At 44.1% G+C, this 16,130-nt stretch overlaps 1 protein-coding gene across 1 annotated transcript; it reads left to right on the plus strand.

Moving 5' to 3' along the window:
• The first annotated feature begins 1,189 nt into the window (after positions 1 to 1,189).
• NR2F1 (nuclear receptor subfamily 2 group F member 1) lies at positions 1,190 to 10,947 on the plus strand. Its single transcript, XM_003340630.4, has 3 exons — positions 1,190 to 1,635; positions 4,292 to 4,819; positions 9,874 to 10,947. The coding sequence occupies exons 1-3, from the start codon at positions 1,191 to 1,193 to the stop codon at positions 10,152 to 10,154; spliced, it is 1,254 nt and encodes a 417-aa protein (XP_003340678.3). The 5' UTR covers position 1,190; the 3' UTR covers positions 10,155 to 10,947.
• The last annotated feature ends 5,183 nt before the right edge of the window (positions 10,948 to 16,130 follow it).

Consider the following 16,130-nt stretch of genomic DNA (forward strand, 5'->3'; position numbering starts at 1 on the left):
ATTTATCCTGTTTTTCTTCTTCTTCTATTACCTTCCCCCCTAAAAAAAAAGGGCAGAATCACCAGCACCGTCACCACAACAAAAAAAGAGCAAACTGTGTAATCTTCATCTCCTGAATCCCGCTTTCCAGGACTGGTTTCCTGAATGGCTGGCTGCGTTTTGCCCGGGACCTGGCCCCCGGACACTTTCACTCCTTGATCATCCTGAGGTTTTCCCTCTCTTCGATCCTTCTCCTGCTCTCCAGTTTCCGCACCTCCAGTGCCCGGAGCACCCGCCCAGGCAGCGGCGGCGGCGGCGGCGGCGGCGGCGGCGGCAGCGGCGGCGGCGGCGGCAGCGGCGGCAGCGGCGGCGACGGCTGCACCAGCAGCGGCAGCTACAGCAGCACCACCGGCCCCAGCCTGGGCAGTGGCGGCGGCGGCGGCGGCGGCGGCGGCGGCGGCGGCGGCGGCAGCAGCGGCGGCGGCGGCGGCGGCGGCAGCCCCGACCTCCTCCTCCTCCACCACCACCACCACCACCTCCTCCTCCTCCTCCTCCTTCCCCCGCTTCCTCTATGTCTGCACATCCTTTGCACTCCTAGCACTCGGGCGCTGGGGTGTGTTGTGTGTGTGTGCGTGGTGCGTGTGCGTGTGTGTGCGCGAGAGTGTGTGTATGTGTGTGCGTGTGTTGTGTCCGATGTTCGTCTTCCCCCCAGTGTAGCTCTGAATGTCTCTCCCCATAGCCTTATTTGCCGTTTCTGAATTTTCAACTTGAAGAAGAAAAAAAAAGCCAAGGGGGTGGGGGAGGGGGAAGCAGAAATCAACCCCCAAAACGAGAACCAGAGAGGGGGGAAGGGGGAGAGAGAGAGGAGGGGAAAGACGGGGGAGGGGGGGCTGCAAAGAGAGAGAGAGAGAAAGAAAGAAAGAAAACGGCAGGAACAACAAACCACACCAGGGCAGCAGCGGCAGCGGCACCCGGAGCCGCCGAGGCAGCAGCCGCCGCCGCCGCCGCCGCAGCAGCAGCAGCAGCCGCAGCAGCAGCAGCAGCATCGCCCAGGTCCCTCGCTCCGGCTCCTCTCCCCCAAACCCGAGCTACCCACCTCCCCCTCCCCCTTCCCCCTTCCCCCTCCCCCTCCCCTTCCCCTCCCTCCTCTCTCTCCCCGGCAGCCCTCTGCGAGAAGCTCCGCTCCCCCAGCACTTTCTGGGCCCTGAGATATGGCAATGGTAGTTAGCAGCTGGCGAGATCCGCAGGAAGACGTGGCCGGGGGGAACCCAGGCGGCCCCAACCCCGCAGCCCAGCCCGCCCGGGAACAGCAGCAGCAGGCGGGTTCGGCGGCCCCGCACACCCCCCAGACCCCGAGCCAGCCGGGACCTCCGTCCACCCCAGGCACGGCGGGGGACAAGGGGCAAGGCCAGCCCGGCTCGGGCCAAAGCCAGCAACACATTGAGTGTGTGGTGTGCGGGGACAAATCGAGCGGGAAACACTACGGCCAATTCACCTGCGACGAGGGCTGCAAAAGTTTCTTCAAGAGAAGCGTCCGCAGGAACTTAACTTACACATGCCGTGCCAACAGGAACTGTCCCATAGACCAGCATCACCGCAATCAGTGCCAATATTGCCGCCTCAAGAAGTGTCTCAAAGTGGGCATGAGGCGGGAAGGTGAATATTTCTTCTCTTTTACTTCTAGCTTTGCTGTGTTTTTCTTTTTCTTTTCGTTGTTGTTTTTGCCTTTCCTTCATTCGAAAATGCTATCATCTCCCCACTCTAACCCTCCTCCCCCCCTCCCCTAGTCATTTCCCCCCAGCTTTGCAACCTAGGCTTCGCTTTTGCTAACACTTCCTCTCTCTAACGACCCCCGTTCTCCACCCCGCCATCCGCCTCGCAATCCCCCTCCTGTACACCCCTCCTTCCTACTTATCATGATGAGGATTTTTTTTTTTTTAATGATGAGGATTGGAAGGAAAAAAAAAAACCCTCACTCTTTCCTTAGTTCTGCTGTGTCTCTTCCCCCAAGCGTGTGTGTGGCTGCTTTAGTATCTGTTGGCATGATGTTTTGGGGGGATATTTTTTTTTGCAAAGCTATGTTTTCTCCATTTACCCCTTTAAAATCTTTATTAAATAGGGGAGGGTAGAAAGGTGGGAAGGGGGACACTTTACAGTAGATTCATTGCTGTCATCATCTTTTCTGAAGCCTGGCTTGGAAAAAAGAGGATCGAGATTTATTGCACTTCTAGGTCTAATGGGGGGGGGGGGGATGGGGGAAGAAATCTGCTTGCATTTAATGATTCCCTTTCCTATCCAGTGTGCTGCAGTGTGCTTCTCTCCAGATCTGTGGCCTTGTTTTTACTCCTACTTTGAAAGGAAAGTTTGTGACTGATCCCTGTTTTTATAGTTCTGTCATTTTTTTAAAGCATGTTACTTATTTTTTATTTCTCCAACAAACTCTATCCTCTGCTTAAATACTCCATACAAATGACAATTTTACAGCCTATTTACCGTTCCTTCTTATTTCATCATAATGCCTAGTCTGCAGCTGGCATGAGTTTCCACACCATTTAAAGCCTGGTTTTGTCAGAACAAGTTTGGATATTAGATATTCCTCAGTTTCGTATGGAGAGATATGCTGCATGCTTTTATAAAGATATTTAGCATTTTACAGTTAAAGTTTATCTTCTTACTATCGTTAAAGATGTCTTATAGTCAAATAATCTAACTAGTCAATTTTGCAGAGTGAAAATTACTCTTTTAATTGGTTTTTAAATTATACTTTATATACTACAAGAAAAGAAATTGAATTCCCTCAGATCTGGAAGAGCTAGCAAATATGACGACTTCATTTCGTAGCTTCAGGGAGCTTTTTGTAGGCATTTGAAGTGGGGGACCAACTTCGAATTGTGCTTCCATTTAATTGAAAAAATAACTGCCAAGTTCAAAACTGTACTGAAGTGGGGAGAACGATTCTAGCCCCATTATATTTTAAGAACTTAAATTGCATTCATACTTGCATTAAAATTGGGATAAAAGTTAAAGTTAAAGGAACTGTGAATTGTTAAATGTGAAAGTAAAATTATGCATATACATACACACAGGCATATCAAAATGCATATGATGAGAGAGGGCAATAGCCTTCTCAACTTCTACCAAAGTTGCCTATTTACTTGATAATTTCAACTGCTTAGACTGTCAAACATACACATACTTAAAAAAAAAAAAAAAACTTTGGTCAGCTTTAGGAACTCAAAGCATGCTTACGTTTTTGCATTCAGATGGTTAATGAATCCAGTGTTTTTGCAGTTGCAAAGCTAGTGCATTCACTGGGCAAAAGCTGTCTGCAGGGTTTTGCAGTTGGACGGCGCAGGACAGACATTAATTATATTTCCTACTTTTTTCAATAATGTTTGGCTACTGTAAGTTCGAACATTTTTATTTTCCTTGAAAATATTCAATCTTTTTTGTTGTTTTTATCAGTAAGAACTTTGTGTGATGGGGTGGGGAAAGGGAAACGGGAGTGGTACTAGAGACCTACTCTGCTTAAAAGTTGAAAGTGGTAGTGAGGGTATATAACATGTATCTATTTTAAGACAATTCTGTAGTATTTGAGGGTGATATGGAAACACTTTATGAGCAAAACACTAATAGTTTGCAATCAGTGTACTTAGGGCACTTGCCTTACACCACAACCAATGAAGTCTGAAGGGGTGAGTGGGGTTTTATTTCCTAGAATATTTTCTTGGTTATCTTTTCTGGGGTTTGGACAAGCGATGTTTGGGGTATGGAAACAGGACGATTGCTCTTCTTATGAGGTCTTCTTCGGGATGGGTCTATACTGAGTCTGCAGAGAGAAGAGAGCAGAAAGATTGCCGCACTTATCAAGATTCTGCATTTGGATGGATTGATACCTGTCTGGATCTGTCTGGATCTATAGGTCCCTGTGTGGGACTGTGTGTTTGTGTGCGTCTTAAAGTATGTGTGGTGTGTGTGTGTGTGTGTGTGTGTGTGTGTGTGAGAGAGAGAGAGAGAGAGAGAGAGAGAGAGAGAGAGAGAGAGAGAGAGAAAGAGAGAGAGAGAGAGAGAATGAGAAAGGGAGAGAGAGAGAATGAGAGAGAGAGAGAGAGAATGAGAGAGAGAGAGAGAGAGAGAGAGAGAGAGAGAGAGAGAGAGAGAGAGCATGAGAGAGAGAGTGCGCCTGGGTGAGTGTGTTTGTCTGCGGGGAGAGGCACTTGCATTGTCTCGGGACCCGCAGCTCCGCTTTGAGGAGATGTTTGCAAGCCCCTTGGATGCACATTTCCTCTTCTTTTCTCTTTCTTTTTGTCAGCGGTTCAGCGAGGAAGAATGCCTCCAACCCAACCCAACCCAGGCCAATATGCTCTCACCAATGGGGACCCTCTGAACGGTCACTGCTATCTGTCTGGATACATCTCACTGCTGCTGCGGGCCGAGCCCTACCCTACGTCCCGCTACGGCAGCCAATGTATGCAGCCCAACAACATCATGGGCATAGAGAACATCTGCGAGCTGGCCGCCCGCCTGCTCTTCAGCGCCGTCGAGTGGGCCCGCAACATTCCCTTCTTCCCGGACCTGCAGATCACAGACCAGGTGGCCCTGCTAAGGCTCACGTGGAGCGAGCTGTTTGTCCTCAACGCTGCGCAGTGCTCCATGCCCCTCCACGTGGCCCCATTGCTGGCCGCAGCTGGCCTGCACGCCTCGCCCATGTCCGCCGACCGGGTGGTGGCCTTCATGGATCACATCCGCATCTTCCAGGAGCAGGTGGAAAAGCTCAAGGCCCTGCACGTCGACTCCGCGGAGTACAGCTGCCTCAAAGCCATCGTCCTCTTCACATCAGGTGAGGGGTGGAGAGGAGAGGGGAGGAGGGAGAGGAGGAAGGGGTGGAGGGAGATTCACAGAGGGAGGGTTGGAGAGGCGGGGGAGTCGTGATGGGGAGAGAGCACAAGTGCTTGGTAAGAGCTGAGGCCAGCCTGATGCCCCCCTCCCCTGTCACCTCCTCTTCCTTCCTAACCTCCTCACCCTCAGCTCCGGTCTGTCAACCAGATTGCTTGGGTGGGGGCTGGGGTCGCTGCTGCCACGTTTAGAGGGCAGATGGGGGGGGGGGGGGACTGTTGCTGCTGCTGCTGCTGCTGCTGCTTTCTCAGTTACTGCCACAGCTTAGTCTCACCAGCCCGATCTGGGCCGGAATGTGATGGCCTGGTTGGGGGATGAAACAAACCAGACTGAGTATCTCTACCTCTGCTCTGCCTGCGTCTGACTGAGCTCAGGGATCTGAGGGAGGAGAACTCAGGAAGAAGACATAAGAAATGTCGGTTTCTCTTGTGTGGTACTTTAACTGAACGTGTCTCTCAAATTAGATTGTTTCACACGCACACAAACTAAAATTAAAAATAAGAGGATCAAGAGAAAAGGGGGAAGTCAGTCCAAATAAGTCATAAACTACTGCTTTCTTGCTGCCTGATTTCTCCTTATAGGAAATCATTCGATATTTGCAATTGCAGCTGTTATTTCAACCAAAGAAAGAGGGGGGGAAATTCGATCTAAACAAGAACCAGCAATACTGCAGAACTCATGAGCAAAGTAGAATTTCAGTGACCCAGAGATAAATCTTTCGCCTATGCAAACCCCACCAATATTGGACATTTAATAGATTTCTGGGGAAAATATCAAATTAAGTGCAGGCCAGGGTAACTTGAATGTTAACAATTCCTCTTATGATAGATGGTTCAAATTAACCTGCAAGAAAATGTATTAACATGGCTTTGAAGTGTTCTCATTTTAGCCCATATGAATTCTATACATCTCTTATTATATCTTGCAAGCAGCAAACATGTAAACAGCAAAGAGGGAAGGTAATAGGGGGAAACTTAAACAAATCTAGAAAAGAAATCACCTAAATGCATGCAGAGCTGTATAGAGCTCATGTGGCCCTTTTCCACTTACATTTTTAGTATCGATAGTATCACTACTATTCGTGTTGTTTTTAATTCTTCCATATAGAGAAAAATAGATTCCTAATAAATCTATCCTAGAGTCAGAAGGAGCCAAAAGAAAACCATTCTCTAGCAAAGATGGCAAAACCCTCCCAAGGCCTTGTTGAACAGTAAGCAGTTTATAATCTATTAATATTTGTTGCCTCTCATGCGTGAAAAGTAGTATTTACATTGTATTAAAATGACTCTTAAATTTGCACAATATTGTAATGTAGCAAATGTAGTATTAATATCGATTTGAACAACAGATAATTTATTTAGACAGGAGCACCTAATTTGTATGCAGGGTGGCCAGAGCCATGTACTTTGACTGCCCCCTTTTACTTTCCGTGCAAATGCAGGTCTGCTAGAGGGAGAGGAGTTATTCTTTGCAGGAGGGGAAAGTGCGGACCTTAAAACAAATGGAAGATTTATTGAATAGCCACCTCGGTGGTTTGAATGCATTTTATCTTAATAAGTCTTCTTGATGGAAACATGTTTTTCAAAAGTGACAAAGAGGCTTGAAAGCATAGGCTGATTTAACTTTGGAGCATGCCTGTAGACTTACCTACTTTTTACACTCATTCACTGTGGAGGTTCCATCAATAAATAGGCCAATCACAGTGAAGTTGATTTTTTTAACCCTATCTAGTGAGGTCCTAGGAAACAGAAATGTGACACTGTAGTATAGAATGGCCTACTCAAGAGAGATTTCCCCTCCCTTCTTCTACCCCAAAAGCGTTGCTTCTCCCCTCTTTCCAACTTCCTTGAATGTTCTGTTCACATGCCCCTTCTCCATGTAGTCTAGGGAACTAGAGAATCTACAGCAATGGCTCCGTAATTATTAACTCTTTTATTTCAACTTTCTATTCTTAAACAGCAGCATTAAAATCCTTTTTTTTTTTTACAAAACAAAACAAAAGTTTCCCAAAGAGCTTGCTTGGATAATTACCTAAAGGCACAAAGGGTATCTAGAAAGTTAACAATAATATTATTTTGTGGAGAAAATGGAAAGACAACTGTCAGGAGCAATTCATCCCCTCCCCCATACACACATTTCCACTTTTGACTAAACTCGTTTTGATTGCTAGCCAGAAGGGAATTCATGGAAAGCCCTTCTCAAAGTCATTCAACTTTAAAGCAAACTTTGAATGATGGGGCAGAAATCAACAACAAACATTTTTAGGTATATTGTCTGAAGAAGTTTACTAAAACTAAGTATTTAATGCTGGGGGTGGGGGAAGTGTTGTGGTTTTAATATTTGGGCCCTGCATGGTTTGTTTAATCCTTAATATTCTGGACATCATCCAAGGACTGGGTCATGACCTGAACTTACTTAAAAAAAAAAAAAACTCTATTAATTCACACACCTAAATATTTCTTCAGATAAATGAGAGCTTCTCTGAAAGCCGTAGTCTAGTTAACATAAATACAATAAATCCATTTTCAGCACAATAATAACTTTGATTTCTAGTTATGGCAGCTGATTACATCTATATTTTCTAAACACTAAACTCTCCTGAATGCGCCATATGAAATACATCCTCTACACGACAAAGGCTAAGGCTGTAGAGCCCTGAACAGTAATGGTTATTTATTTACATAATTTCTTTTCCATACAGTGTAGAAGAAATATTGAGCGTCCCCATATTGACACTGCCATATAAAAAGAGAGACACGGATTTTGCACATTATGCCTCCTTTTCTTATCTGAGATATAATTCATGTAGTGTAAATATGTATTGCATTACACTTGCCCCAGCTATCCAAGAGCTGTGGATGCAATAACCTAATCGATCTAAAAGCCCATTCCCGTCTGTTCACCATTGGTAAAACCCTCTTTCCAGTGAGAAAAGGAAAATTAACTTCCAGAGTCCTAACCCAAGTCTTGATCAAGTCAAACCCTTCTTTCTTTGGGAGGGCTAAGAGTGGATATCTAAATGGCAGCCTCAGCCTCCAAAGAAAAGAAAGCAAAATGGAAACCTGGCCAAAGGGAGGATGCAGGGTTCAGTGCCCAGCCTTTGCACTTCCCTCAGTCAAGGGTAATAGATGTAGGTTAGCGTCCGGTGACCCTGCACTTTGGCGGGCACTTACCATAAATATCTGATAAATATTTTACAGACCTTAAGGGAATGACATATGGGACTTAAAAAAAAAAAAACCTGCTAGGGTGTTAGTGGGATCTTTTTATATCGTATTGTCTGGACCTGAATAGGGTCCTGGGGCATAATAGGGAGATAATACATGTATTGCAAGATATATGTAAATATGAGCCTGCTTGGTGGCAATCACTGTAGGCTGTCTAGATTCAAGGCCAAGAACAGACCTTTGCATTTTTTAGCTAAACAGGGTGCTTGAGCTTTTTACAGCAAATCGGCCCTGCTCCGGATTTTGGTGTTATAGAGTATCAGTTGTATTAACAATACAGTATGGATTACCAAAGGAGTCTGGCTTGGGTAATTATATATCTGAGAGCAGCCTAGTCTGAATCTCGGGTCAAAAGGTTCCTTTCTCAGAAGTTCTTGAATTATAGCTTGTTTTATTTGTATTTTTTGCTCCAGGCCACAGTTTTGTAGATGAAGGTGCTCAGTTCTTAAACTATAAAGACATAAACTTCAAAAATACAGCCACACCCGGGTTCTGATTTGAATCATTTGTTGTGCCTTTTCAGGGTCATTCTTCTGCAGTCACAATTTCCCAATGTCCTTCTGGGGCCATAACTATGCATTAAGACGTGCATAGATCTTTATAGAGTATTAGCAGTCTGGCTTTGATCTCTGTTAAACCTCTCCAATTGGTAATGGTTCTATGATCCTTGTATTTTTAAAATATTTCGTAGTACAATAAGAAATGATGCAGATATTAGAACTAAATAAAGAGTGGCTTCCTTCAAAGCCACTTTCCCCTGCTAACCAGGCAACACAAAGTAAGCTGCTGTCTGGCAATATTCTTCTAGAAATAAGAGCTCTGGCTGATGGGATGCGAGCTTCTATCATTCTGCGGAGGGTTTTCCCCCTTCTCTTTTTCAATAAGAAGCCTCTTTATGTCTGGCTACATTTAGTTGGTGTTTAGGCACCGCAGCAGTTTGGAGCTTTGTGTCTGATAGCTGCAGATGTCTCCTTAGCACACAGCCTGGAGTAACTGAGCCATATTCCTCTAGATTATTATACAGCTTACAAAGATGTGACCAATTTTCAATTACTTGATCTAAGATACAGATAGAAGTATGAGCTTTGCTTGGGAATTGCACTGTGAATTCCTTACACAGGAACCTTAAACCCTATATTGCTAAAGCATTGGACTTGTTCTAATTCCCAGCATATCAACAAACGACTGCCTCCCTTCCCCACCCCCAATCTCCAGCCCTTTTACGTGTTTATTTGCTCCTCAATCTAGGCTTGGGTCTGGGATTTTGGCTGCGGCTGTTTTGGCCTCTTTGGGCTCCAAGATTGAATATTTCACCAGGGTCCTTTAAAACCCCCTCCCCACCATCACCATCACCACCAAATCAACGGCTAAAGCAATCATTTTAATGAGCTGAATACCCTGAAAGATCCTGCCCTTCAGGCTGAGGACAGGTTGCTATGCATAGAAAACATGGCTTCAGAGTCTTACATTATTTAATCCAAAGGTGAAGGAGGAAAAACAAAGAGAGCCAGAGGTTGACGCTTGGGGTATCTCTCTCTGTGTGTCTGTGTGTGTGTGTATCTAGATTCTCCAGGCTTGGTGGGGGGTTGATTTATTTTCATTTTATTAGCAGAGGAAAAAAGAAAGAAGGGAGTTGAAGGAGGCTTGGGGGGGGGGGGGGGGAGAGGATTTTTTCTTTTTTTTGCTTCTGTTTGTGACTCTGCTGCTCACTGTCCTGTTTGCACCCCCCTCCCCCCACTTGTCTCCTCCTGGTGTGTGGCTGCTCCGGCAGACGCCTGTGGCCTGTCAGATGCCGCCCATATCGAGAGCCTGCAGGAGAAGTCTCAATGCGCCCTGGAGGAGTACGTGAGAAGCCAATACCCCAACCAACCGAGCCGCTTCGGCAAACTGCTGCTGCGGCTGCCTTCTCTGCGCACTGTCTCATCCTCAGTCATTGAACAGCTCTTCTTCGTTCGCTTGGTAGGTAAAACCCCCATTGAAACTCTCATCAGAGATATGTTGCTGTCTGGGAGCAGCTTCAACTGGCCTTACATGTCCATCCAGTGTTCCTAGGCCTGAGACAACACCGCCCCTGGCCCCAGAGCCCCCAGTAGAGACACAGAGGACGAGGCTTTGGCCAAGGACACCAAACACAGACAGAAACGTTCGAACCTGTTAACGGCGGGGTGCAAATGGTGAAAGGTGGGGAGCGAGGGAGGGGAGAGAGGTGAGGGATCGGAGCAGAACCAACCCAGCAGAAATATATATTTAAAAAAAAAGAAAGAAAGAAAGAAAGAAAAATGACTCATTTAAGATCAGATCTGTGAACACGTTGAAAAGGAAATAAAAAGGACCTTGAGTCTGTGGGCAAAAAATGAAGAAAGGACCATGGGGATTTTAATAAAACAGAAGGAGAATAATGGACCTTCCAGGATTTATTGTGGACTGATGTGTGGATATATTCTGTACAGAAAAACAAAACAAACATCGAAGCCAACCGAAGCCTATGTAGAAACACACAAAAACACTTACCACGAACATTGTTATTCATTTTGTAAAATATTAGTCTTTATTTTCTTTTTTTGTAAAAATTTAAAACATCGTATGCGCATAAAGAAAAACAAACAAGAATTAGGGGAAAATAACATTTTCCAAATAATTATAAAAAATTGTCCTGTGTCTATGTATCTATATCTGTTTTGTATTTTTTTCTGGTTCCAAACCAGGTTTCCTGTGATTCTATACTAATAATTTTTGATATAACCCTTTGCTTCTTATAATGAGTGCGATATATGTTGTCGAAACTGTTCTTCAAGAATTAAAATTGAAGTGAGAATTTAAACAAAAATAAAAGATTTAGCAAAAACACGTGTCTTGTTGCTTGACACATTTCAAGTCAGAAACAATCTTAAAATTGCTTTCGAATCAATTGTCATTAGAATAGAAAAGGAAAGCTGGGATCTTTTTTGGGGGGGCACGCCGACTTTTTTAAGGACACGAGCAAAGTTAAATGGAGACTAAACAACTGAAATAAAATCCACTCCGTTGTGTAGATTCTAGGAACTAAGCACCCAGGTTCGACAAGTGACTTCTAGGAGGATGTAAGCTTTTTCACTGTAGTGAGATGGATTTCTTCTCTTCGTGGTTGGTGTCGGAAGGTTTGTAGGCTCAGAGAAGTAGAGAATGTCCTGTTCGAAGCACATTTCTATGCAGGGTGCTTTGGAGTAGGTCTTCGTTTATTGTCCTCTGGTTTGGCGGCAAACTATTGGTAGTTCCACTACTATTGATGGTGGGATTCGTGGTGGTTGGGGGGGGGGGCGTAGACAGAGATTGTATATTGGTTTGGGGAAGGACCGTTTCTCAGGAAGACAGCTGGTGGTCCTAGAGCCTTTGAGAGAGAGAACCTCGAAGAGCTTCAGAAGAGTTAGGGGACTCAAGGCTGTGTGCTCAGTTGCTGCTACACTTTCTGCTGGAAGGATGGGCTGTATTTGTTTTCCTATAGAGTCACGAGTATTGTTATGAAATTATTCCCAGTCTGTTGCTAGGAAAATCTAACGGGAGGATTTCTCTTTGGGTGGCATAGATGGACCCTCCCTGGCTTTCTTTCGTGCGGCTCTATGAAATAAGAATTGGAGAGGTGTGCCAAAGCCCCGTTTTTAATTTAAAAACCATTTCCATCATGGTGCCCCTTTGAAGGTAAAGGCTTCACAATGCTGCTTGCTGGTGGTGCAGATCTCTGTAACAGCTTTCAGAGCATGAATGTTTTATAGGATCTGAGACAGAGCTGTAAGAACACATACTGCCAAGGGAGCTCTTGCTTAACGTATTAATAAAGCCAGATCTTTAAAAATAACACCCCTCCCCCTACACACACCCCACTTCCCCATTCCCAAACATACCCCAATGAGGCAAGAGCTTTCATTTGAGGAGTTAGTAGCAGTGTTTTGCTTTCAATTTACTGTCTATAGTCTCCAGATTTTTTCCCTTTTTTATACATTAAAAAGATTCTTCACTCACTTCAACCCACTTGGGGTGTTTAATATTCTAGGTGCTGTGGAGCCTGGGCAAGTGCAGCTCTATACAGTAACCACTTACCAGAATGATACAGATCAACATCTGGGGGCAGATGTTCTGTAGGCCTGTATTCAGTATAGAGAATTAGAGTATCAACTCAGTAGCAGTCATGGATGTATGTAGGTTTGCGATTATAAACCAGAACCCACGGGATAGAAATTAAGCACTCAGCCTCCCCCTCCCACTCTACTCTCACCCTAGGCCTTAGCCTTCAGCCCAGATGCAAGGGCAGAAGCTTTGTCCTTGAATTGAGTACCAAAGCAGAATGAGGAGGAATAGAAGAATTGGGAAGAGAAGGAAGAAATTTAACTCATAAATTCTGCACAAAGAAATTTTAAAGAAATGGTCCTGAGCATATGTTTTAAAAGTGGAGAAGAGATAGTGCATAAGAAGTGGGGGGGGGTGTATCAGGGAGTAGGAAATTGGTCTGCCTCTAAGCATACACACCCATAGCTCTTGCTTTTAAAAAATGAGATGTAAATATATTCATTACAGTGTGATCCCTTTGATGAAAACAGAAAAATATTTTTGTAGTTGGAAATGTATTTTTCTATTAATTTAAATGTGGAGGTTTAAAAACTAGGCACCTATTGTGAGGTGAAGCCTAAGGACTGTTTTTGAGTTGTGACATGGGTACTCTCTTTTGGGGAGGATGAAAAAGAGGTCCTGACAGTGCTGAAAATTGGCTGTTATAGAGGGTTAAATTCCAAAGTATTGGAGAATCATATACATATATATGTTATATATACACACATATGTATATATTTATATATATAGTACCCTCAACATTTTTTCTAAACCACTGCTTTAAGTACATAGGCATACATGCTATTTACCTATGGGAAGAAAGTTTCCCCTTGTGACCATTCATCCCTTAGATCATGTGTTTCCTTGGTGGAAAGAGAGACATGGGCCTTCCAGAAGCTTATGAACATATCCTTAGTCACACATAGTCTGTCATGGGGACGTTGGGAAATAGAGAGTAAAGTGGGACAGCAACAGAACATGGAGCTACCACTTTGTTTCCATTATTGGGTAGGAGGGTCTTGGTCAGGCCCTCTCTTCCTCCTATGAGACGGATCTCACTATGTCCTTGACTTCCCACCATGGAAATGAGTGGTTTAATCTTTGTGCTGAAACAAAAGTCTAAAAAAAATTTTTAACAGTTAAATCCGTTCAAAGACTCTTGCACACACTCCTCTTTGCAAGGAAAAGGAAAGAGAGGAGACAGATCCAGGGTATGTGTATGTCTTCTTTCTGTTTGTCATTATCAAGCTTTAAACTTCCGAAGTTTTTCAACTCTCAGACAACTAGCAATCGGGAACATAAACCACCCCCACCTTGTGCTAATGGAGGGTTTGAGATCAGAGAAAATGACAATCTAAATAGAAAAAAAAAAACCGACATCTAAATAGAGGGGTTATGCCTACTGACTTCATATGAACTGCCTGATCTTCTTTTCTACTCTTCCAATTAAATCTTAGCTAGTGGATCTAAATACATATTGAGAAGAGTTGACCAATGGCCAGTATTCATTCTCAGTTCATATCATAATTCTTGTCCTCTCAGATTGGCAATAGAAAAGGAGATGGTAGTGTGCTGTGGCAGTAATGGTGTTAGAAAAGGATATGGGTGTGGAGTGAGGACAAACTGGTCTCCTAGCAGCAGGGAAAGGTAAGACAGATCTTTTTAAATTTTGGCCAAAACTCCTTCAGTGTTGATCTCACTCAATCCTCTTGCTTCTGGGACTCATTTCACTATCTACCCCCAAATCTCTTGATTCTCTCTGCCTTCCCTGGATAGCTGTTTCAGGGTCAGGATAATTCCCATTTTCATAGTATCTGGGACAGATCCAGCAGTCCCCAGAAGGTGACTGGGCAGAGCAGGTGGATAGCTGTACTCGGGCAGCCTGGCATAGTTTCCTTCACTCTGGTTGGAGTTGGGAAACATTAAGGAAGTTCTCATTTCCTTTGCCCAGTCAATATCTCTAGTGGGTCCTGAGACATGGGGGTGCCTGGGATAGTGAAGGAGGGAAATGGGAGGTAAAATAAGAGGAAGAGGTCTGGTTGCCTTTCTGAACAAAGCCCTGCAATAATCCAAGGGAAATGACTTTATTGGAATGGGGCTTCTAAAGGGTTGTGAACTCAAATGAAAGCAGACAGATAAAGTAAAAATAAATTAAGGTAAAGCAAAATCCACTTGTATCTCTCCAGAAGTGAGGAAATGCATCTCCACAGCTGCAAAGCACCCAGTACTAAGTGGCAACTTCTCACTTTAAATAACCTATGACTTGAGAAGGTCAAACACTCCCCTTTCTAACCCAAACACTGGAGGAAAAGTTCTGGAGAACTTTTGTCTCTGAAATAAATTTAAACTGCTGGAACTACAAGCTTCACTTAAATTTTTTAAAAAATGTAATGTTCTTAGGATGTTCTCCCCCAGGAAAATGAAGGAGCTTTGCTTCAGACTTCTGGCTATCAGATCAATCCTACCCTAAAGGTAAGATCCACAGATTCATCCCCCCTTCACCCCCTACCTCCTTCTCTAAACTACTCTGATAATTTCTCTTTTGAGATTAAGATAAATAAAAGTTTATTCTCCTTAAAGTTTAGGAATAACCACAAACTCCTTTGATTCCCAGCTCCCTTTCCAACATCAGAGTTATCACGCTTACCTTCTCTTTTCCAAACTGCTAAAGAATGATCCTTAAGTATTCTAATTTCTGGAGCAAAGGCAATCCAGGATCCCTTGACTGCTGAGTATTTGGGGTGTTTAAAAGGTTTATTTAAAAAATCATCATCATCATTATCGTGATTGTCACCTTTTGGGGGTTTTGAGACAATAGTTTATACTCGGGCTTGGGGTAGAGGGAAGTCTTCAGGACTAATGGTCTGATGATTCCTGCTATAAGAATTGATGGTTAAGAGCGGAAAAAGTATGTGTGGGGGGAGTGGAATCTGGGAACACAAGTGGAAACTAATAAAACTCTTGTTAGAGTGCTTGCTCAGGATCTATGGCGTCACCGGGTCTTTTACTTAGGAAGCCAAAGAGTTTTATTCTTAAATGAGTTAAAGAGCCATTTACCTCTGTCGTGTTCTATTCATCAAGCCACAAGTTGAGGGTTCCTAACATGAAACTATTTGTTTGCTTACACAACCAGCTGGGCGCAATTTCACGTCTGAGATATCTATCTGAAAGCGCCTCTCATTTATTATCCCTCCTTGTCAGCGAATCCATTTTCCAAGTCCCCCCTCCCTCTTTTTGTGTTTTTTTTTTAAATTTATTTATTGTGGGGCTTGTTTGCCTGGAAGGACCTGGGGCTGAAATCCTCCCAGAGGAGTGTTGGTTCCCCTTCCTCAGGACCTTGAGCACCCACATCTGGAGAAAGGAGGAAGCCGCTGGCAAGATCACAGGGGCCACTGCTGACCAAGGTGAAGTAATATTGAAGCTCTTTCAGCAGCAAGGATCTCGCGCAATGGATTCCTGGGGATGTACATGTTCCTGCCTGGGCATTTTCCTGCTCTCTAACTCTGGCTGTGTAAGAGGCAACCACCTGTACGAAAGGGAGGGAGAAGAGGGAAGGAGAAAGGGAATGGAGGAAAGGACGAATGTTGGGGAGGGCATGTTTCATGTGCTTAAGATTTATTTTTGCAAGAGGCTTTGAGGAATCTTGATTTACTTCAGTACAATTGATTTTTATGGGGGCTGTGTAACTAAGACGTAAACAGTTATGGGATTGGGAATGGAAAAGGGGGCTGTATATGTCTGTGTGGGATGTGAGGGAAAAGAAGGCTTTCAATTTTTAAGCACAAAGAAATAACAAACAATGGAGAAATAGATTTACAAATATTATTATGAGGAAAGAAAACCATCAGTATGGCGCAAGGCTACAGACTCATTCCCTCTACTTTTCTTCCTCCAACCTAAATTTTGAGAACTACGTATAATGTGAATAGTGTTTCTATGCAGTGGATC

Source organism: Monodelphis domestica, chromosome 3 (genome assembly GCF_027887165.1).
Source record: "Monodelphis domestica isolate mMonDom1 chromosome 3, mMonDom1.pri, whole genome shotgun sequence".
Lineage (NCBI taxonomy): Eukaryota > Metazoa > Chordata > Mammalia > Didelphimorphia > Didelphidae > Monodelphis > Monodelphis domestica.

What these genes read in the sequence shown, in the direction of transcription:
- NR2F1 (XM_003340630.4), top strand. Translation starts at nt 1,191, where the DNA reads ATGGCAATGGTAGTTAGCAGCTGGCGAGATCCGCAGGAAGACGTGGCC. An exon ending in AGTGGGCATGAGGCGGGAAG is followed by an intron (nt 1,636 to 4,291) that starts GTGAATATTTCT and finishes TCTTTTTGTCAG; the next exon opens with CGGTTCAGCGAGGAAGAATG. An exon ending in CATCGTCCTCTTCACATCAG is followed by an intron (nt 4,820 to 9,873) that starts GTGAGGGGTGGA and finishes CTGCTCCGGCAG; the next exon opens with ACGCCTGTGGCCTGTCAGAT.